Source organism: Rana temporaria, chromosome 10 (genome assembly GCF_905171775.1).
Source record: "Rana temporaria chromosome 10, aRanTem1.1, whole genome shotgun sequence".
Taxonomy (NCBI): Eukaryota; Metazoa; Chordata; class Amphibia; order Anura; family Ranidae; genus Rana; species Rana temporaria.
The window spans coordinates 131975677-131997934 of NC_053498.1; the positions used below are offsets into that span (position 1 = coordinate 131975677).

A 22258-nucleotide genomic window follows, 5' to 3' on the forward strand; every position below is an offset into this window, starting at 1 on the left:
CATTAGTAGTAAAAAAAAAATTATTAATAAAAATGCAATAAAACTATCCCCTATTTTGTAAACACTATACATTTTGCGCAAACCAATCGATAAACGCTTATTGCGATTTTATTTTACCAAAAATAGGTAGAAGAATACGTATCGGCCTAAACTGAGGGAAAAATAAATGTTTTTAGATATTTTTGGGGGATATTTATTATAGCAAAAAGGAAAAAATATAGCATTTTTTTCAAAATTGTCGCTCTATTTTTGTTTATAGCGCAAAAAAATAAAAACGGCAGAGGTAATAAAATACCACCAAAAGAAAGCTCTATTTGTGGGGAAAAAAGGACGCCAATTTTGTTTGGGAGCCACGTCGCACGACCGCGCAATTGTCAGTTAAATCGACGCAGCGCCGAATAGCAAAAACTGGCCGGGTCCTTTACCTGCATAAAGATCCGGGTCTTAAGTGGTTAATGTGCATGAATGCAGCCTCTGAATGCATGATGCTCTGGGATTCGTTGGGGGCTACAAAAGACATATATATCCAAATTGCCAGTGGGGCCACATTAAACCGGAACGCGGGCCGCAATTGGCCCCCGGGCCGGACATGCCTGGTCTAGAGCAACTTGTTCTCTCAATATGGCCCTGGGAGAACGTATCCCTAATTCAGCCAGTCACCGTCACTATAGAAAGGGTGCTACACGTTACAGAGAGACCATGGGGGGTTATTTACGAAAAGGCAAATCCACTTTGCACTACAAGTGCAAACTACAAGTGCAAAGTGCACTGGAAATTGCACTGAAAGTGCACTTGGAAGTGCAGTCGCTGTAGATCCGAGGGGGGCATGCAAAGAAAAGAAAAAACAGCATTTTAGCTTGCACACGATTGGATAATAAAATCAGCAGAGCTTCCCCTCATTTCAGATCTTCCCCTCAGATTTACAGCGACTGCACCTCCAAGTGCATTTTCAGTGCAATTTCAAATGCACTTTGTACTTTTAGGGCCAGATTCAGGTAGGGAGCGCGTAACTCTGTGCGGGCGTAGCGTATCCTATTTACGCTACGCCTCCGCAACTTTGACAGGGAAGTGCATTATTCACAAAGCACTTGCTCCGTAAGTTGCGGCGGCTTAGCGTAAATTGGCCGGCGTAAGCCCGCCTAATTCAAATGTGGACGTGTTTTATGCAAAATCATCGTGACCCCACGTAAATGACGTTTTTTTACGAACGGCGCATGCGCCGTCCGTGAAATATCCCAGTGCGCATGCTCCAAATTAACCCGCAAAAAGCCAATGCTTTCGACGTGAACGTAAATCACGCCCAGCCCTATTCGCGAACGACTTACGTAATTGACGGAAAATTTGACGCTGGCCCGACGTCCATACTTAACATTGGCTGCGCCTCATATAGCAGGGGTAACTTTACGCCGGAAAAAGCCTTACGTAAACGGCGTATCTGTACTGCGGCGGCCAGACGTACGTTCGTGAATAGGCATATCTAGCTGATTTACATATTCTAGGCGTAAATCAGCGTACTCGCCCCTAGCGGCCAGCGTAAATATGCAGTTAAGATACGACGGCGTAGGAGACTTGCGCCGGTCGTATCTTAGTCAAATCTATGCGTAACTGATTCTAAGAATCAGGCGCATAGATACGACGCCGCACACTCAGAGATACGACGGCGTGTCTGGAGATACGCCGTCGTATCTCCTACCTGAATTTGGCCCTTAGTTTGTACTTGTAGTGCAAAGTGGATTTGCCTTTCGTAAATAACCCCCCATAGGAGGAAGTCAACAGCAAACTGACTTTCTCTTTTTGCATGCAGCAGAGCAGCACCTGACCCTCTGCCAATCATCTTACACCATGACAAGCAGATCTCCTAATACAACAAGCAGCTCAGCCCACATAGTACTGCTGGCGATGAAGAATTGTAGATGCATTTTACATTTACTGCACAGCAAATCCACTAGAGGGCGCTGGACATAAAATGTATTATTTGTCCTGTAGGGATATATGGAAAACAGTCAGTGACACTCGGGATCGATGAAAAGGGAAAACTGGGCTGCGGAAATATGCTGGACAGTGCTGAAGTCTTTAAGATTTTAACCACTTCCATACCGGGCACTTATACACCTTCCCGCCCAGACCAATTTTTAGCTTTCAGTGCTGTTGCATTTTAAATTACAATTGAGCGGTCATGCTACACTGTACCCAAACTAAATTGTTTATCATTTTGTACCCACAAATAGAGCTTTCTTTTGGTGGTATTTGATCACCTCTGGGATTTTTATTTTCTGCAAAAAAAAAAAGAAAATTACCGAAAATTTTGAAAAAAAAAAACATTTTTTTTGTTTCCGTTATAAAACATTGTAAATAAGTAAGTTTTCTCCTTCACTAATGGGCACTGGTGGTACTGCACTGACTGGCACTGATAAGGTGGCACTGATGTGGTGGCATTGATGATGGGCACCAATATGCGGCACTGATGGGCGGCACGGATGAGCACTGATGGGCGGCACGGATGGGCACTGATGGGTGGCACTGATAGGCGGCACGGATAGGCCGCGTGGATGGGCAGGGATAGGCGGCACAGATGGGCAGGGATAGGCGACACGTATGGGCACTGATAGGTGGCATGGATGGGCACTGATAGGCGGTATGGATGGGCACTGATAGGCGGCATGGATGGGCATAGATGGGAACTAACTAATGTGTTGTACTAATGGATGCCAATCAGTGCCAAACAATGCCTGCCAATCAGTGATGCCCATTGTGGGCACTGATTGGCATCCATTGTGGCACTGATTGGCATCCATTATGTGTCATCCCTGGTGGTCTAGGGTGGCATACCTTTGATTTAAATCCCTGGTGATCTAGTGGAATCCCTGGTGGTCCAGTGGGCATCCCTGGTGGTCCAGTGGGAATCCTCAGGGGGGGCTGTGCTGATAATCGATCAGCACAAACCCCCCCTGTCAGAGGAGCAGCCGATTGGCTCTCCTCTACTCGCGTCTGACAGACGCGAGTGAGGAAAAGTCGATTACCGGCTTTTGCTGTTTACATCGTGATCAGCCGTGATTGGACACGGCTGATCACGTGGTAAAGTGTCGCCGACTGACACCCTGCAACAACGATCGCCGCGATGCGCGCCCCCGGGGGCGCGCAGCGGCTCAGAATCCTGAGGACGTCATATGACGTCCAGTCAGGATTCTACAACCACTTTGCCGCCGTCAATCTATCATTGGCGGGCGGCAAGTGGTTAAAGATAAGATCGAACCGCGCTCAACTTCACATCCAAACGGATTTGTTCATTATGGGTGGATAGTTTTTACAATGGAAAATCTCTTTAAAAAGATTCTGAATGTGAAATGTCACACACATAAGTGAATGGAAAAAACAACAGCTTTGGTCATTTAAAGGCCAACTCTACCCATAGCTAATGCATCAGGTTTGGAGTCCCCTGTCTTGTTCAATGGCCGCTGCCATCACAAATCCAAATGATCCACAAAAGGATGAAAAACGATAAAAAAAATTGGGGTGTCCAGCTTTAAATGCTGTTTTCACACTATAGGGCAGGGAGTCTCAAACTGGCGGCCCTCCAGCTGTTTGCGAAACTACAAGTCCCATGAGGCATTGCAAGGCTGACAGTTACAAGCATGACTCCCACAGGCAGAGGCATGATGGGACTTGTAGTTTCGCAACAGTTGGAGGGCCGCCAGTTTGAGACCCCTGATCTAAGGCTTCTGGAGCGTGCGCAAAATCCCTTGATTTTCATTTACAAATCGTGAAAACAGATTGTCACGTTTGCGGTGCCATACATTGTCGCTGGCGCCTCAAATGCAGCAAAACATGCAGTAAAAATAACAGCTTTGTTTGCGCATCTCGTAAACGCTCACAAAACTTGCACGAATGCAGTTTAACCACTTGTCCTCCGGGCCTAATTTGGCACTTCTCTCCTTCATGTAAAAATCACAATTTTTTTGCTAGAAAATTAATCAGAACCCCCAAACATTATATATATTTTTTTTTAGCAGACACCCTAGGGAATAAAATGGCGGTCATTGCAACTTTTTTTCTCGCATGGTTTTTGCACAATAATTTTTCAAACGCCTTTTTTGGGGGGAAAAAAATGGTTTCATGAATTAAAAAATAACAAAACAGTAAAGCTAGCCCAATTTTTTTATATAATGTGAAAGATGATGTTACGCCGAGTAAATAGATACCTAACATGTCACGCTTTAAAATTGCTCACACTCATGGAATGGCGTCAAACTTCGGTACTTAAAAATCTCCATAGGTGACGCTTTAATTTTTTTCACAGGTTACTATTTTCGAGTTACAGAGGGGGTCTAGTTTTAGAATTGTTGCACACGCTCTAACGCACGCGACAATACCTCACATGTGGGGTTTGAACGGCGTTTACATATGTGAGCGGGACTTGCATGCGTGTTCGCTTCTGCGCGCGAGATAACGGGGACAGGGGCGTTTTGAAAAAAATAAATTTTATTTTATTTTTATTTTACTTAATTTTTCTTATTTTTACACTTTTTTTTTATTTATTTTTTTATCACTTTTATTCCTATTACAAGGAATGTAAACATCCCTTGTAATAGGAACCAGGGTGACAGGTCCTCTTTATGGAGAGATGTGGGGTCAATAAGACCTCACATCTCTCCTCCAGGCTTACAAGCATGAAATCGTTGAAAAAAAAATCACCGATCACATGCCGACAGCCGCGATTTCGGCTTTGTTTACTTCCGGGTACCGGGCGCGACGTCATAACGTCGCGCCAGGGCCTCCGACGGTCATCTCTATGCTTTCCAGCAGCGCCGACCGATTCGCTCTCCGGGCCCCCGATGGCACGGGAGAGCCCAGAGAAGCACCAGATGGCGGCACGAGGGGGAACGTCCCCTCCCGCTGCCTATAAGAACGATCAAGCGGCGGAACCGCCGCTTTGATTGTTCTTATCGTGTACAGAATCGGCGGCTGAAGACGGAGATATCTGAATGATGCCTGTAGCTGCACCCATCATTCAGATATCACCGCACAAAGTGGAGGACGTCATATGACGTCCTCCCGTGGACAAGTGGTTAAAGCGGAACTAGAGCACGAGGAGCCAATCAGTTCATGCATTGACAAGAAGCATGCTGATAGGAGGAGAGAGAAGAGTGGCAAAGCAATGAGCTTCTCCGATCACTATAAAATGACAGGCTGGGGGTAGGTCTAGGGCAGCGGTCCCCGACCTTTTTGGCACCGGCGACCAGTTACATGGAAGACAATTTTTCCACGAACCGGGTGGAGTAGGGTGTAGCTGGGGCTAATTCACAGTGTCCAGTGACAGACATACCGCATTGTAAAACGGCTGTCACCAACAATTGTTTCCCTTTTTCCCCAATTCAAACTATGGCTGCGCTAAAATGCAGTCATGCTTCGATAAAATGCAGTCATGCTGCATTTTATCGCTGCGCACCGTGCTGAATTGCATGGCAATATACAGCAGAGCATCACCCTGCTGTACATTACTAAGAATGAAGTGTACATTTTGTACACTTCAAATAAAGTTTGTACAAAAAAAAAGCAGCTGAAGCACACACCACACTGCCCCCTACCGTAGCCGGCAACGGATAGCCGCTGGAGTGGTAAAGCACTTCAGCAGCTCTCTGTTCCCATGGTGTGAATTCCTACACGGTCCGGCTCCTAACAGGCCATGGACTGGTATTGGGTTGGGGACCCCTGGTCTAGGATGAGCCGGGCTCAAAGGAAGTGAATTGAATGATGCTGGCCATAGGCCTGAGAACATCTAGTGGCAGAAAAAAGTACTGCAGAGGAAATCTCTGGATTGAAAAAAAGAGAGAACTGTGATGAGCTGAACTGTGCACCACACTGCCCCCTACTGCAGCCGGCAATGGATAGCTGCGGGAGTGCTAAAGCACGCTGGCAGCTCCCTGTTCCCATGTTGTGAATTCCTGCACGGTCCGGCTCCTAACAGGCCATTGACAGGTACCGGGTGGGGGTCCCCTGGTCTAGGATGAGCTGGGCTCAAAAGAAGTGAATTTAATGATGCTGGCCATAAGCCTAAGGGCATCTAGTGGCAGAAAAAAGTATCTTAGAGGAAATCTTTGGCTTGAAAAAAAGAAGCAGTGTGATGCGCTGAATTGTGTACAACACTGCCCCCTACTGCAGCCGGCAATGGACAGCTGCCAGAGTGGTAAAGCTATCCGGCAGCTCTCCATTCTCAGCTATGAATTTCTGAGTGGTCCACCTCCTAACAGGCCATGAACTGGTTGGGGACCTTGGTCAATGGTGAGCTGGGTTCAAAGGAAGTGACTTGAATGATTCTGGCCATAAGCCTGAGGACATCTAGTGGCAGAAAAACGGTACTGCAGAGGAAATCTCTGGATTGAAAAAAAGGGAGAAGTGTGATGAGCTGAATTGTGCACCACACTGCCCCCTACTGCAGCTGGCAACGGATAGCTGCTGGAGTGGTAAAGCACGCTGGCAGCTCCCTGTTCCCATGTTGTGAATTCCTGCATGGTTCGACTCCTAACAGGCCATTGACAGGTACCGGGTTGGGGTCCCCTGGTCTAGGATGAGCTGGGCTCAAAATAAGTGAATTTAATGATGCTGACCATAAGCCTGATGACATCTAGTGGCAGAAAAAAGTACTGCAGAGGAAATCTCTGGATTGAAAAAAAGGGAGAAGTGTGATGAGCTGAATTGTGCACCACACTGCCCCCTACTGCAGCCGGCAATGGATAGCTGCTGGAGTGGTAAAGCACTTTGGCAGCTCTCCGTTCCCATGTTGTGAATTCCTGCATGGTCCGGCTCCTAAGAGGCCACGGACTGGTATCGGGTTGGTGGACCCCTGGTCTAGGATAAGCTGGGCTCAAAGGAAGTGAATTGAATAATGCTGGCCATAAGCCTGAGGACATCTAGTGGCAAAAAACGGTACTGCAGAGGAAATCTCCGGATTGAAAAAAAAAAGGGAGAACTGTGATGAGCTGAATTGTGCACCACACTGCCCCCTACTGCAGCCAGCAATGGATAGCTGCTGGAGTGGTAAAGCACTTTGGCAGCTCTCTGTTCCCATGTTGTGATTTCCTGCATGGTCCGGCTCCTAAGAGGCCACGGACTGGTATCGGGTTGGTGGACCCCTGGTCTAGGAAAAGCTGGGCTCAAAGGAAGTGAATTGAATAATGCTGGCCAAAAGCCTGAGGACGTCTAGTGGCAGAAAAAGGTACTGCAGAGGAACACTCTGGATTGAAGGTGAATATTGCAACAAAAGCTGTTTTTGTTCTTATATCTTTTAATTTTCTATTCTTTATAAATCTTGTTGCTTTTGGCTGGAGTTCTGCCTTAACAGACCAAATAAGAGACGTTCATCGTTAAAAGTTCACATACACATTAACTTTCATGCAAACTCCAGAACATCAGTTTCGGGCGGAGGAACCCTTTAACAGGCATGTGCGAATACATCTGGGCTGTTGTGTTACCTTGCGTCACCACCTTCCCGAATACGGGCAGCGTGTCCAGCGTGGAGCAGTTCCACCGCCGATTCCTGAACTGATACTGGCATTCCTCAATGGCCAACTGAGCCCCCCGCCTGACGGAGTCCATGACTTCCAGATTCCTCTTACACATCTGCACCTGGCGCTGAATTAATCCCTTCAGCTTCTCACAAGTCTCCTCTTCTGAAATGCTGCCCACCGACGACAGTTTTGCAAGGTACCTGCAACGTAAACAGAGTAAACGGATCACTTGCGGAACGGCAATTAAAATGAAGCTGTCACAACAGGCGAGGGAGGAAGGACGCATGGCAGTGCCAGCGGGGGTGGAGCAGCGCTGCCTAATAATCAAGTCGCTTTCAGCTTTTACATTTATTCTGCTCTTGCTTAATAATCGGCAGTGGAAAGTGGACATCTCAGTACTTTACAAGTCTGTTAAAATAAAATAAATATACAGCAACCGTATCATTTGCTAAAAAAGCACACTGGTGTACAGGGCCGCCATCAGGGGGGTACAGGCAGTACACCTGTAAGGGGCCCGGAGGTCCTGGATGGCAACCCCCCTTTTTTTTTATTATTATTTTTATTTTTTTGTAAGGGGCCCGGAAGGTCCCCAGGGCCCCGGATGGCAACCCCCCCTTTTTTTTTTTTTTATAATTTTTTTATTTATATATTTCTTTTTGTTTTTATTAAAGGGCCCACCAGAGGTCCCCAACCCCCCCTTTTTTTTTATAAAAAATGTTTGTTCTTTTTTTATATATACCGTATTTATCGGCGTATACCGCGCACTTTTTTGCCCCGAAATTCAGGGCAAAATCGTGGGTGCGCGATATAAGAGTTTGAATCACTGCGCCGGCATATACCGAGTGCAGTACACTCAGGTATAGTCGGGCAGGCTCGGCTCCTCTTGCGGTCACGTCCTGGACGCACAGGACGTGACCGCGAGAGGAGCCGAACCTGCCTGACTATACCCCAGTGTACTGCGCTCGGTATATGCCGGCGCAGTGGTTCAAACTCAGCGCGGGGATTGAGCGGGGAGGACACCGCAGAAGGGCGCCGGACCCGACGAGTAGGACACCACCGAAGCCGCAGACGGACGCCGGACCCGACGAGGCCGCCGATGGACGCCGCGCAAGACACCAAAACTGTAAGTACTAAAATGATTTTTTTACAGGAATGCGGGTCCACTTTAGGGGTGCGCACTATACGCCGGAGCGCGCAATACCCCGATAAATACCGTATATATTTTTTATTTTTTCTCTTTATTAAAGGGTCCAGAGGTCCCCAGGGCCCTGGATGGCAACCCCCCCTTTTTTTATATATAATTTAATTTTATTTTATTGTTTTGGTTTTATTAAAGGGCCCTGAGGTCCCCAGGGCAACCCCCCAATTCGTGGCACCCCCTGCTTCTCAATTCACGCCCCCCCCCCCTCGGTTCTCAATTAGCGGTGGCACCGCCTCTCAATTCATGGCAGCCCCCCCGCTTCGGAATTTGAGGCGGCAGCACCCCCCCTCTCTGCTCCAGGGGGCCCATGCCTGAAGCTGTGTAAGGGGTCCCATAATTCATGATGGCTGGTTGACATGCATTATGCCGTGCGTCAACTTACAGTGCCTTGCAAAAGTATTCACCCCCTTGGCTTTTTAGCTGTTTTGTTAATCTGAATTATACATGATGGATCAGAACACAACAGTCTAAGTTGGTGAAATAAAATTAGAAGAATATATACATAAATTTTTTTTTCAGAAATAAAAAACTGATAATTTGCATGTGCGTATGTATTCACCATAAAAAGCTCCGGTGCAACCAATTACCTTCAGAAGTCACATAATTAGTGAAATGATGTCCACCTGTGTGCAATCTAAGACCCCATTCACACCTCCGCGACAAAACGCCCGACGCTCGTGCCGCTGGAGGGGAGAATTCCCATTGCTGTCTATGAGATGGTTCACATCTCATAGACGCCGTACGCCTGTCGCCTGAAAAAAAGTCCCGGACCCTTTTTTTCAGGCGGCATTGGCGTTCGGCCATAGAAAGCAATGGGAAGGCTTTGTTAAAAAAAAAAAAAAAAAGTTACACACTCACGGCAAAATACGCCGCGTACGCGGCGTATCTTGTCGCGGAGGTGTGAATGCAGCCTAAGTGTCACATGATCTGTCATTACATAGACACACCTTTTTGAATGGCCCCAGAGGTTGCAACACCTAAGCAAAAGGCACCACTAACCAAACCCTGCCATGAAGACCAAGGAACTCTCCAAACAAGTAAGGGACAATGTTGTTGAGAAGTACAAATCAGGGTTATACAACAATATCCAAATCTTTAATGATCCCTAGGAGCACCGTCAAATCTATCATAACCAAATGGAACGAGTATGGCACAACAGCAAACCTGCCAAGGGACGGGCGCACACCAAAACTCACGGAGCGGGCAAGGAGGGCATTAATTAGAGAGGCGGCACAGAGACCTAAGGTAACCCTGGAGGAGCTGCAGAGATCCACAGCAGAGACTGGATTGAAATCAATTGGACAGCGCATTGCGGGCAGTTTTCTCGGCCACTAGCGGGGGTTAAAATCCCCCCGCTAGCAGCCGAAATGTGCCGCAAATCCGCCTATAGTGTCAGCAGTAAAAAAAAGCTGCGTTTTACCGCCGACGCTATGTCCTAAAGGGATTTTTCTTGAGCTTTTCTTGTGATAAAGGTGGCAATAATGAGCGACAATAAAGACAAATGAGCGGAAGTTCTATTTTTAGGCTCCATGCACACTGAAGCTGATAAAAGCTATAAAAAAAACGCCAGTAGCTTTGCAGGGAGCCTTTCAACGTCTTTTAGCGGTTTTAGCAATAGCTTTAATCAGCGTTTTTCAGTGTACCTTTTTTTTTTTTTCAATGGATTAAAAAACGCAAAAAAACGCTGGCACCTGCGTTTTTGAGCGTTTTTCGCGTTTTTCAGCGCTTTGCGTTTTTTCCACAAAAAAACAGCACTTTGATTGCAAATTTCGGGCGTTCAGAAAAAAGCCAATAAACTCCAAAGCTCATTAACACTAAAAAAACGCCCAGGTGTGCATGGGCACATAGGCTAACATAGAGTTCAGTTTATGGGCTTTAAAAAAAAAAGCCAAAACGCCAATAAACTGCAGTTTATCAGCTTCAGTGTGCATGGAGCCTTATGCCGGGTACACACGAGAGGATTTATCCACGGAAACGGTCCTCCGGACCGTATCCGCGGATAAATCCTCTGGCGGATTTTGATCTCCTGGTTGTACTAACCAGGAGATCAAAATCCCCGCGGAATTCCGTCCGCGGTGACGTGTCGCGCCGTCGCCGCGATGATGACGCGGTGACGTGCGCGACGCTGTCATATAAGGATATCCACGCATGCGTCGAATCATTACGACGCATGCAAGGGATGTGTTCAGACGGATCGATCCGGTGAGTCTGTACAGACCACCGGATCGATCCGCTGGAGCCGATTCCAGCGGATAGATTTCTTAGCATGCTAAGAAATTTTTATCCGCTGGAAATCGGTCAGCCCGAAATATATCCGCGAATAAATATCCGCTGGATCGTACACAGCAGCGGATCTATCCGCTGAAACCGATCCGCGGATCAATTTCAGCGGATCGATCCTCTCGTGTGTACGGGGCCTTAGGTGGAACTCCGCTTTAAGTAGCATCAAAGTCACACTATATGAACAGAACTTCTCATACTTTCCTATTAGCCCCCCCAAAAAATAAAAAAAACACAACACTTGCATTTTTGGTGCAGGTCTATTGAAGTCTATTACATGCAAAATGCAATCTGCTTCTGGGAAAAAAGTCCCCAGCCCTTTCCAAAAACGCACAGATGTGAACTAGTCCCATAGGAAACAATGTTAAATGGGCTGTGGCGTGTTTCTGCAAAACCCACTAAAAGACGCATAGGTGTGAACCAAGGGTAAAGGCGAGTCTGTTGTCATAAACACACCTGACCGCTCATACCTGGTGGAGACGCTAAATGACCGGATTTGTCAGAATTTCCAGAACCTAAACGCGGGATGGAAAGTGTGTTTTACTTTTTTTTTGAGGTTCCCTAACTGTTGAACATTGCAGGTCTGTGGTATCAGATGTGCAGAGAGCTGGCAGCCATCTTAGTTAGGCCCGCGATGACAGACTGTTTCATCGTGTTCTCCTCTCTCTAACGGAGCTGGTGGATGTTTTGGCAGCAGATGAGTAAATGACTTGTAACTGCCGGTTCAGGCTGTTTAAAGCGATTTGCTTGCCTCAGTACAGAGCGTGGACTGTGCTCCGGGGTCGCGGAGTTAAAGGGTTAGTTCACCTTTACCAAAAAACTGTCTATGCAGATAAGGGGCGTTTGTAAATTAAGACAAACTGTGCAGCTCTGACTAAAGATGAATAATGCCCTTGCTAGTGGTGTCGGCCATTTATGTACCTCATGAAGCCTGGACTTAGTAACCTCCTGGGAGTATTCCAGTCAGGAAGATGAGGTACATAAATGGCCGACACCGATACTCCCAGGACGTTGCTAAGTGAGGCCTAGTCGTAAATGCTCACCTCCACCATCACAGGAGTGGCTCTTTGACATGTGATCAGCTGTGTCCAATCACAGCCAATCACATGTAAATAAGGAAGTGCCTTTTAGCGGCTCTTCTCGCCTCACACTGGCAGCGTGTGAGGTGAACAGAGCCAATCAGCGGCATCTCCTCACAGGGAAGACGTGAAAAGATAATCAGGGCACAGACCATCAGTGCCCTGATTACAATGCAGCCCCATCAGTGCCCATTAGTGATGCCACTCTGTGCCCACCAGCATACCTCCCAACTGTCCCTGATTTCGAGGGACTGTCCCTGATTTGGAGCAATGTCCCTCTGTCCCTCATTTGTCCCTCATTTTGGTCTGATCTATATAGATGTAAATAAAATTCACTTTTTATCTATCAAAAAGTGTTTCCCAGCACTAAACTTTCACCTGATTTCTAAATTGCTGCATTTGTAAATTCCAAAAGCCAATATAAAATAATAGTAGTGGTAAAAAAAGCACTTGTGGGTTTAACCAATCTTATTTTTTTGTACAATTCTCCTTTAACGGGGCGTGGCAAGGGGTGTGTCCTATGCCTGCATACTTATGCTGATAGGTGTCCCTCATTCCCATCTCAGAAAGTTGGGAGGTATGCCCATCAGTGACACCAGTCAGTGCCCATCAGTGACACCAGTCAGTGCCCAACAGTGAGGTCAATCTGTGCCCATGAGTTGTGCCAATCAGTGCCACCTATCAGTGCTGCCTCTCAGTGCCGCCTCTCAGTGCCACCTCTCAGTGCCACCTCTCAGTGCCACCTCTCAGTACTCATCACTGCTACATTTTAGTGCCACTTATCAGTGTTGCATATTAGTGCCTCCTCATCAGTGCCCTTCAGTGCTGCCTCATCAGTGCCCATCAGTGCTGCTTCATCAATGCCCATCAGTGCCACCTCTCAGTGCCACCTATCGGTGCTCATCAGTGCCCATCAGTGTTGCATATTAGTGCCCCCCATCAGTGCCGCCTCGTCAGTGCCCATCAGTGCCGCCTCGTCAGTACCCATTAGTGCAGCCTCATCAGTGCACATCAGTGAAGGAGAAAAATTACTTATTTATAAAACTTTCTGACAGAAATTAAGTAAAAACTTTTTTTGTTCAACATTTTTGGTATTCTTTAGTTATATAGTAAAAAATTTAAAATAAAACAGCAACGATCTAAAAGCGTCAAAAGAAAGCTCTATGTGTGCGAAGAAAATGATTAAAAATTCATTTGGGTACAGCGTTGCATGACCACGCAGTTGTCATTCAAAGTGCGACAGCGCTGAAAGCTGAAAAATGGCCTGGGCAAGAAGGGGATGAAAGTGCCCGGTATTGAAGTAGTTAAAGGAACGTCAATATACTTAAAGACGACTGAGCGTAAAGTGTGTCTGTAAAGCAGCCTAGGGTGACAACACTGCTCCTCCATAGATTTAATGCAGTGAGCGAGTGTTGTCACCCTTGCCAAGTAAGCATTTAACTGGCAGGATTCCGAGGTGAAAAAAACAAACAAATGCAGACACTCTGGCCGGGATTCAGGTACATCGGCGCATCTTTGTGCCGGCGTAGCGCATCTCATATGCGCTACGCCGACGTAACATTGAGAGGCAAGCTGAGTATTCACAAAGCACTCGCTCCCATATTTTCCCAGCGTAACGTAAATTGGCCGGCGTAAGCCCGCCTAATTCAAAGTAGGAAGGTAGTGGGCGTGCTACATGTAAATTAACCGTGACCTCATGCAAATGAAGGGCCTAACGAACGGCGCATGCTCAGAATCACGTTGCATATACTCCCTAAGATACGACGGCTCAATGCCTACGACGTGAATGTAACCTACGCCCAGCCCCATTCACGTACGACTTACGCAAACAACGTAAAATACGATGGCTGTTCCGACGTTTCCGACATCCATGACTTACCCCTGCTTTATAAGGGGTAAACTTACGCCGGACGTACGCCTTACGTAAATGGCGTAGATTACTGCGACAGGCGTAAGTACGTTCGTGAATTGGCGTATCTTGCTCATTTACATATTCGACGCGTAAATCAATGGAATCGCCCCTTGCGGCAAGAGTAAATATGCGCCCAAGATACGACGGTGTAGGAGACTTACGTCGGTTGTATCAAGCCAAAATTCAAGCGTATCTTGTTTCCTGAATCAGGCGCATAGATACGACAGCGCATCCGTGGACTTACGCGGCGTATCATTAGATACGTTGGCGTAAGTCTTTCTGAATCCGGGCCAACATCTGTGAAGTACAAGGCACCTCCTTCCCATGCAATGCAGATGATGAGAGGGGGAGGTGTTTGCAGTCATAATCAGCAGAGCAGCCTAGGGTGACAACACTGCTCCTCCATAGATACAGTGCAGTCGGTGAGCGTTGTCACCCTAGGACGGGAGGTGTTATCCTTGCAGCATTCCCAGCACTTAATGGCTGCCATTTATTACATTTTTGGGTACGTTCGTGGCAGGGAGGGGGACTCCAAAACTGTATACGATATATACTTTGCTCTAAAAACAGGCAGAGAAAATCCTACCGGGTTACTACACCTTTAAAACCTGCAGAAACTTGGCCCTCAGAGCTGACAATTCAATTTTAAATTTTCTGGCGCTGGCAAACTTTCCCCCTGCTCGTAAGAGTAATCTTGGCTGCCTGACAGCCCATCTGTCTCCTGCCTAATGATGAATGGTCCTCACCCTGACATATCTCGCAGGAAGTTTGGGCAATGCTCACCAGTCGGCAGTGCCCCCCCCTCTATCTGTGTGAATACTCGGGGATGTGCATTCCTCCCTCTGAATCTATCTTGTCAGAAATCCTGATTACTGCTCCATCCAAGTACTACTAGGAAAAGCCAAAGGTCGCCGGAGTCAGCCAAAATAAGCAGAGCGCCGCTTTGTGTGCCAGCTCGCAGCTGCCATACCGCTGCTGTTTTGTAATCGCTTGCAAACATCTTGTACAACCAAACCCTGCAGAATGGGAGCTTAAAGGAGGTGTCCATATTTAAAGAGCAACTCGGGGCAACAAGTCAATACGTTCACTCTGCGAGACGTGGTCGTTGGTGAATAAGGTGGGGGTCTGTGCGCCTCAATTGTCCAATCATGCGCAAGATAAAATGGACGTCGTGCTTCTAGCGCATTTTTACAGCACTGCCTTAAAATTCAACGTGCATAAAGTGCTTTACATGTGCTTTGCATGCGATTTCCTCCCTGGTCACCTGGGAAAAATGTGGCTTAAAAACCGCAATTAAAAACGCGTTGTGCGTTTTTGGTACATTTCCATTGACTGTAATGGAGGGTGCGTTTTTCACAAAACACACTGAGACTTGGTTCACACTGATGTAATGTACGAAACGCACAGGAACCACTGGAATGTAAAAAAAAAAAAAAAAAAAAATGCCGTGGTCCCCCCCCAAATCTATACCAGACCCTTATCCGAGCATGAAGCCCAGCAGGTCAGGAAAGGGAGGGGACAAGCGAGCACCCCCCTCTCCTTACCAGGCCACAGGCTCTTAACATGGGTGCTTTGGGAGGGCAGAGCCTCCCTACCTCGAAGCACCTTGTCCCCATGGGGGAAAATGGCCTCTTCCCCACAACCCTGGCTGGTGGTTGTGAGGGTTCGTGGGTGGGAGACTTATCCGAATCTGGAAGCACCCTTTAAAAATCCTGGGTAGCCATGCCCCCTTGTGATGTCATCGGCCTAGCATGCCCCTGGCCGACGACCTCACAAGGGGGTGGGGCTACCAGGTGATGTCAGCCCCCTTAGTTATTTTAGCACTGATTGACGGCCGAGGTAGCAAACGGCGGGAGCCTTTTAACAGCGTAATTGACATCTATTAATTAATCAATCGATCAATTAACTACTTACTACTATTCAAGAAAAGTTGCAAATCAACTGAAATCATAGCACAGCCATGGTGTACAATCATAGACCAATCATGGGTCTGGAAATCACACATAAACGCGCTCCCCATTCATATGCGATTCACAGGCAGTTCATTTTGAATGGGCTAAATCCCAAAAGCAGACGGATCGCATGGCACTTCTGGTTTCCACCATGTAATCTCATTATCTGATTGATCGAAATAAAATCGTATTCATGAACAAAGTTACTCAGTGCTGCCGATCAATGCAAAACGATGGATAATATTCAACCATTTTGATCGAACCACGCATTGATAGGATAAGAAAAAAAAAATGGAAGCGTGAGTGACCACCAAAAGAGGTACGACTAAAACAAAACTATTGGCCAGATTCTCAAAGACTTCCGACGGCGTATCTCCAGATACGCCGTTGTAAGTCCGAATGGCCGCCGTCGTATCTATGCGCCTGATTCATAGAATCAGTTACGCATAAATTCTGCCAAGATACGCCGTCGTAAGTCCGAATCTGCGCCGTCGTATATTTAAGCGTATTCTGGAAACCAGATACGCATAAATTCTGCCAAGATACGAGCGGCGTAAGTCTCCTACGCCGTCGTATCTTAGGGTGCATATTTCCGCTGGCCGCTAGGTGGCGCTTCCGTTGATTTCCGCGTCTAATATGTAAATGAGCAAGATACGCCGATTCACGAACGTACGTACGCCCGTCGCAATTAGTTACGCCGTTTACGTAAGACATACGCCAGCGTAAAGATAAAGTTGCTCCCTAGGTGGCGCAGCCCATGCAAGTTATGGACGTCGGAACAAGCATTGATAGGATAAGAAAAAAAAAATGGAAGCGTGAGTGACCACCAAAAGAGGTACGACTAAAACAAAACTATTGGCCAGATTCTCAAAGACTTCCGACGGCGTATCTCCAGATACGCCGTTGTAAGTCCGAATGGCCGCCGTCGTATCTATGCGCCTGATTCATAGAATCAGTTACGCATAAATTCTGCCAAGATACGCCGTCGTAAGTCCGAATCTGCGCCGTCGTATATTTAAGCGTATTCTGGAAACCAGATACGCATAAATTCTGCCAAGATACGAGCGGCGTAAGTCTCCTACGCCGTCGTATCTTAGGGTGCATATTTCCGCTGGCCGCTAGGTGGCGCTTCCGTTGATTTCCGCGTCTAATATGTAAATGAGCAAGATACGCCGATTCACGAACGTACGTACGCCCGTCGCAATTAGTTACGCCGTTTACGTAAGACATACGCCAGCGTAAAGATAAAGTTGCTCCCTAGGTGGCGCAGCCCATGCAAGTTATGGACGTCGGAACAAGCGTATCTTTTTACGTCGTTTACGTAAGTCGTACGTGAATGGGGCTGTGCGTAGGTTACGTTCACGTCACAGGCATTGAGCCGGCGTAACTTTGGGCGTAAATACGACGTGATACTAAGCATGCGCCGTTCGTTCGGCCATGCATCTACATGTGGTCAAGCTTAATTTAAATACAACACGCCCACGACCTGCCTACTTTGAAATACGCGCGCTTACGCCGGCCGATTTACACTACGCCGCCGTAACTTAGGACGCAAGTGCTTTGTGAATACAGCACTTGCCTCTCTAAGTTGCGGCGGCGTAGCGTAAAAAAGATACGCTACGCCCGCACAACGTTATGCCGCCCTACGTGAATCTAGGCCTATGTTGTCAGAGGTCTTTCCTGCGACAGCCATCTCCCTTCCCCAAGGCAGTGCCTGGAGCCCCCCCACCCCTCCCTGTATAAATGGGAGGTTCTATAGACTTTCATCATTTAATAATTGCTGGAGAAGCAAAGTCATAAATTATGTGTAAGGCTGCAGAAATTCTTGGACTTGTCTTATAGACAACCTTCCAACAGCGGGAGATCTCCGAGACTACCGCCCTCCGGAGGAAAACCTTCAAGGGTGATGGACACTGGGCTGCTACGTAGTATTAGTGTGTGTGTGTGTGTATTTATACAGTCTATTACAAAAGTAAGTACACCCCTCACATTAATATTTTCTTCTATCTTTTCATGTGACAACACTGAAGAAATGACACTTTGCTACAATGTAAAGTAGTGAGTGTACAGCTTGTATAACCACTTAACCCCTGGACCATATTGCTGGTCTAAGACCAGAGCACTTTATGCGATTCGGCACTGCGTCGCTTTAACGGACAATTGCGCGGTCGTGCGACGTGGCTCCCAAACAAAATTGGCGTCCTTTTCCCCCCACAAATAGAGCTTTCTTTTGGTGGTATTTGATCACCTCTGCGGTTTTTAGTTTTTGCGCTATAAACAAAAATAGAGCGACAATTTTGAAAAAAATGAATATTTTTTACTTTTTGCTATAATAAATATCCCCCAAAAATATATAAAAAAAACATTTTTTTCCTCAGTTTAGGCCGATACGTATTCTTCTACATATTTTTCGTAAAAAAAAAAAAAGAAGTTTGCGCAAAAGTTATAGCGTTTACAAAATAGGGGATAGTTTTATGGCATTTTTATTAATATTTTTTTTTTTACTAGTAATGGCGGCAATCAGTGATTTTTTTTTCGGTACTGCGACATTATGGCGGACACTTCAGACACTTTTGACACATTTTTGGGACCATTGGCATTTTTATAGCGATCAGTGCTATAAAAATGCATTGATTACTATAAAAATGCCACTGGCAGTAAAGGGGTTAACACTAGGGGGCGGGGAAGGGGTTAAGTATGTTCCCTGGGTGTGTTCTAACTGTAGGGGGGGTGGCCTCACTAGGGGAAATGACTGATCTTCCGTTCATACATTGTATGAACGGAAGATCAGCATTTCTCTCCCTGACAGGACCGGGAGCTGTGTGTTTACACACACAGCTCCCGGTTCTCGCTCTGTAATGAGTGATCGCGTGTGCCCGGCGGCGATCACACCCACCGGGCACGCACAGGCGCCCCTAGTGGCCTGCGTGAGAGCCGACGTATAGCTACAGGCTCTAGCGCAGGGGAGCCGACCTGCCGCCGTAAAATAACGGCGGCTGGTCGGCAAGTAGTTAAGGAGTGCGGCAGACCAGGATCTTCTTCTATCCGGAATTTATACAGCTTGTCTGAGTTTTCAGAAACCAGGAGCTAAAGTTACACTCGGTCAAGAGCTCTCTGATTGGAAAGAAGGGACGCCCCCCCCCCCCCACCCCTTTCACACAGCACACAGGGACAAACCTGAGGCTGTCAATCGCAAGCTGTGTGCTGGAGCTTCCTCCCCTGTCACCTTTTACCTCTTGGTGTCAGGCAAACTTGTCAAAAGTAATTCATGCAGATAGCAGAGGAGTGTGGCAGCAGACAGAAATGACACTTAATGTTCCTAATTGAGACAAGCACACACTATAGAGGGATATGCTTTGTTCATATTTCATGTGTGAGGTTTACAACTCAGAAAGCTCTGATGACGATGATGACCATCAGGCACACGTGGCACAGAGCGCATATTCCAGGCATGCCCACCAAATATTTCAGGGCTTCCAAAGTTTTAAAACTTCCTTTCCGCAGCGAGCCAAAACTCCAATCTATCTTCTGTATATGTTTGAGATTCCCGTGTCCTCACACTTCGCCCCGGCCTGCTTCCTGCCACTGATATCAGGGGATGACTTTCCCATCTGCTGGAGGCCTCCAAATAAGGCCGCTCCAGGCGCTCTATAATATTGATCGGGTTACCGTGCTCCCGGCTCAGCCCTGGCTCAGGAGATTCTGTGCCAGCTAAAACATTATCGATAAAGTTACCCGTTACTAAATGCAGCGCAACGGAGATCTCTGGACGCGGCACCCTAACCGTCAGGTATTAGCGAACGAAATCTGCACCGGGGCTGACCTCCAGCCTTCCCTTCAGTCTTGCACAGTTGTACAGACTCCTCTCCTGGACTGAAATGACTTCTTATGATTTTACTGCACACTGTGAGCTTTTCAGGGTGTGCAAGTCAGAGCCTGCCTGGAGGAAGTCCAGCATCATTCCTCCCGAGCCTTATGCCCTGTACACACGATCGGTTCGTCTGATGAAAACGGTCCGATGGACCGTTTTCATCGGACGAACCGATCGTGTGTGGGCCCCATCAGTTTTTTTTCCCCATCGGTGAAAAAACTTTGAACCTGTTTTAAAATGACCGTATTTATCGGCGTATAGCGCACACTTTTTTGCCCTGAAAATCAGGGCAAAATCGTGGGTGCGTGATATACGCCGATGCCCGCTTTCCCGCGCCGAGTTTGAATACTGCGCCGGCATATATCGAGCGCAGTACACTCGTGTATAGTCGGGCAGGCTCGGCTCCTCTCGCGCTCACGTCCTGGACGTACAGGACGTGAGCGTGAGAGTACTGCGCTCGGTATATGCTGGCGCAGTATTCAAACTCGGCGCGGGGATCGAGCGGGGAGGACGCCGGACCCGACGAAGAGGACACCCGAAGCCGCAGACGGACGCCGGACCCGACGAGGCCGTCGATGGATGCCGCGCAAGACACCAAAACTGTAAAAACAAAAATCTTTTTTCCACAGGAATGCGGGTCCACTTTAGGGGTGCGCGCTATACCCCGATAAATACGGTATCTGATGGTTAAAAACCCGATAGAAAAAAAACGATCGTCTGTGGGTACGTCCATTGGTTAAAAATCCACGCATTCTCAGAATCAAGTCGACGCATGCTCGGAAGCATTGAACTTCATTTTTCTCAGCACGTCGCAGCGTTTTACGTCACCGCGTTCTGACACGATCGTTTTTTTAACTGATGGTGTGTAGGCAAGACTGATGAAAGTCAGCTTCATCGGATATCTGATGGAAAAAATCCATCGGTCCGTTTTCATTGGATGAACCGATTGTGTGTACGGGGCGTTACTGTCCTTGGCCTGCACCTTTCATTCATTGAATTTCAGTTCTTTCAATGATGGAGGCTCAGCATCACATGTGGGCGTTACCTTGGGTGGTCTGCACGCAAATTTAGCCTGCTTAAAGCGGTATTAGAGGGGTTGTAAAGGTAATTTTTTTTCCCTAAATAGCTTCCTTTACCTTAGTGCAGTCCTCCTTCACTTACCTCATCCTTCCATTTTGCTTTTAAATGTCCTTATTTCTTCTGAGAAATCCTCACTTCCTGTTCTTCTGTCTGTAACTCCACACAGTAATGCAAGGCTTTCTCCCTGGTGTGGAGTGTCGTGCTCGCCCCCTCCCTTGGACTACAGGAGAGTCAGGACGCCCACTAACACATAGCTCCTTTCTCTATCTGCAACGTAGGGAGCGTCCTGACTCTCCAGTAGTCCAAGGGAGGGGGCAAGCACGACACTCCATTAAAATAAACCTATGAAAAAGATTATAGACCCTTCATTTCTTTGTAAGTGGGCAAACTTACAAAATCTGCAGGGGATCAAATAATTATCGTAAGTGGTTTGTTCGTGTAAAACCTTTATCCCAAAAGGAAATGTAACTGATTATAAAGTGTGAGCTGGACTTTGGCTTATTCTTCCCAACGAGACCAACGATTGGGCACAATTCTTTCCAACGATTGGGCACAATTCTTTCCAACGATTGGGCACAATTCTTCCCAACGAGACCGACGATTGGGCACAATTCTTCCCAACGAGACCAACGATTGGGCACAATTCTTCCCAACGATTGGGCACAATTCTTCCCAACGAGTCCAACGATTGGGCACAATTCTTCCCAACGAGACCAACGATTGGGCACAATTCTTCCCAACGAGACCAACGATTGGGCACAATTCTTCCCAACGAGACCAACGATTGGGCACAATTCTTCCCAACGAGACCAACGATTGGGCACAATTCTTCCCAACGAGACCAACGATTGGGCACAATTCTTCCCAACGATTGGGCACAATTCTTCCCAACGATTGGGCACAATTCTTCCCAACGATTGGGCACAATTCTTCCCAACGATTGGGCACAATTCTTCCCAACGATTGGGCACAATTCTTCCCAACGATTGGGCACAATTCTTCCCAACGATTGGGCACAATTCTTCCCAACGATTGGGCACAATTCTTCCCAACGATTGGGCACAATTCTTCCCAACGAGACCAACGATTGGGCACAATTCTTCCCAACGAGACCAACGATTGGGCACAATTCTTCCCAACGATTGGGCACAATTCTTCCCAACGATTGGGCACAATTCTTCCCAACGATTGGGCACAATTCTTCCCAACGATTGGGCACAATTCTTCCCAACGATTGGGCACAATTCTTCCCAACGATTGGGCACAATTCTTCCCAACGATTGGGCACAATTCTTCCCAACGAGACCAACGATTGGGCACAATTCTTCCCAACGAGACCAACGATTGGGCACAATTCTTCCCAACGAGACCAACGATT

General features: G+C 47.2%; 1 protein-coding gene across 1 annotated transcript in view; it reads right to left on the bottom strand.

Annotated features, from left to right (window-relative positions):
- WNT4 (Wnt family member 4) overlaps positions 1-22258 on the bottom strand; it is a 95474-nt gene that overhangs the window by 32683 nt on the left and 40533 nt on the right. The window contains exon 2 of the mRNA XM_040326289.1: positions 7470-7705. Coding sequence (XP_040182223.1) covers positions 7470-7705 — 236 coding nt within the window. The remainder of the gene's footprint in view (positions 1-7469; positions 7706-22258) is intronic.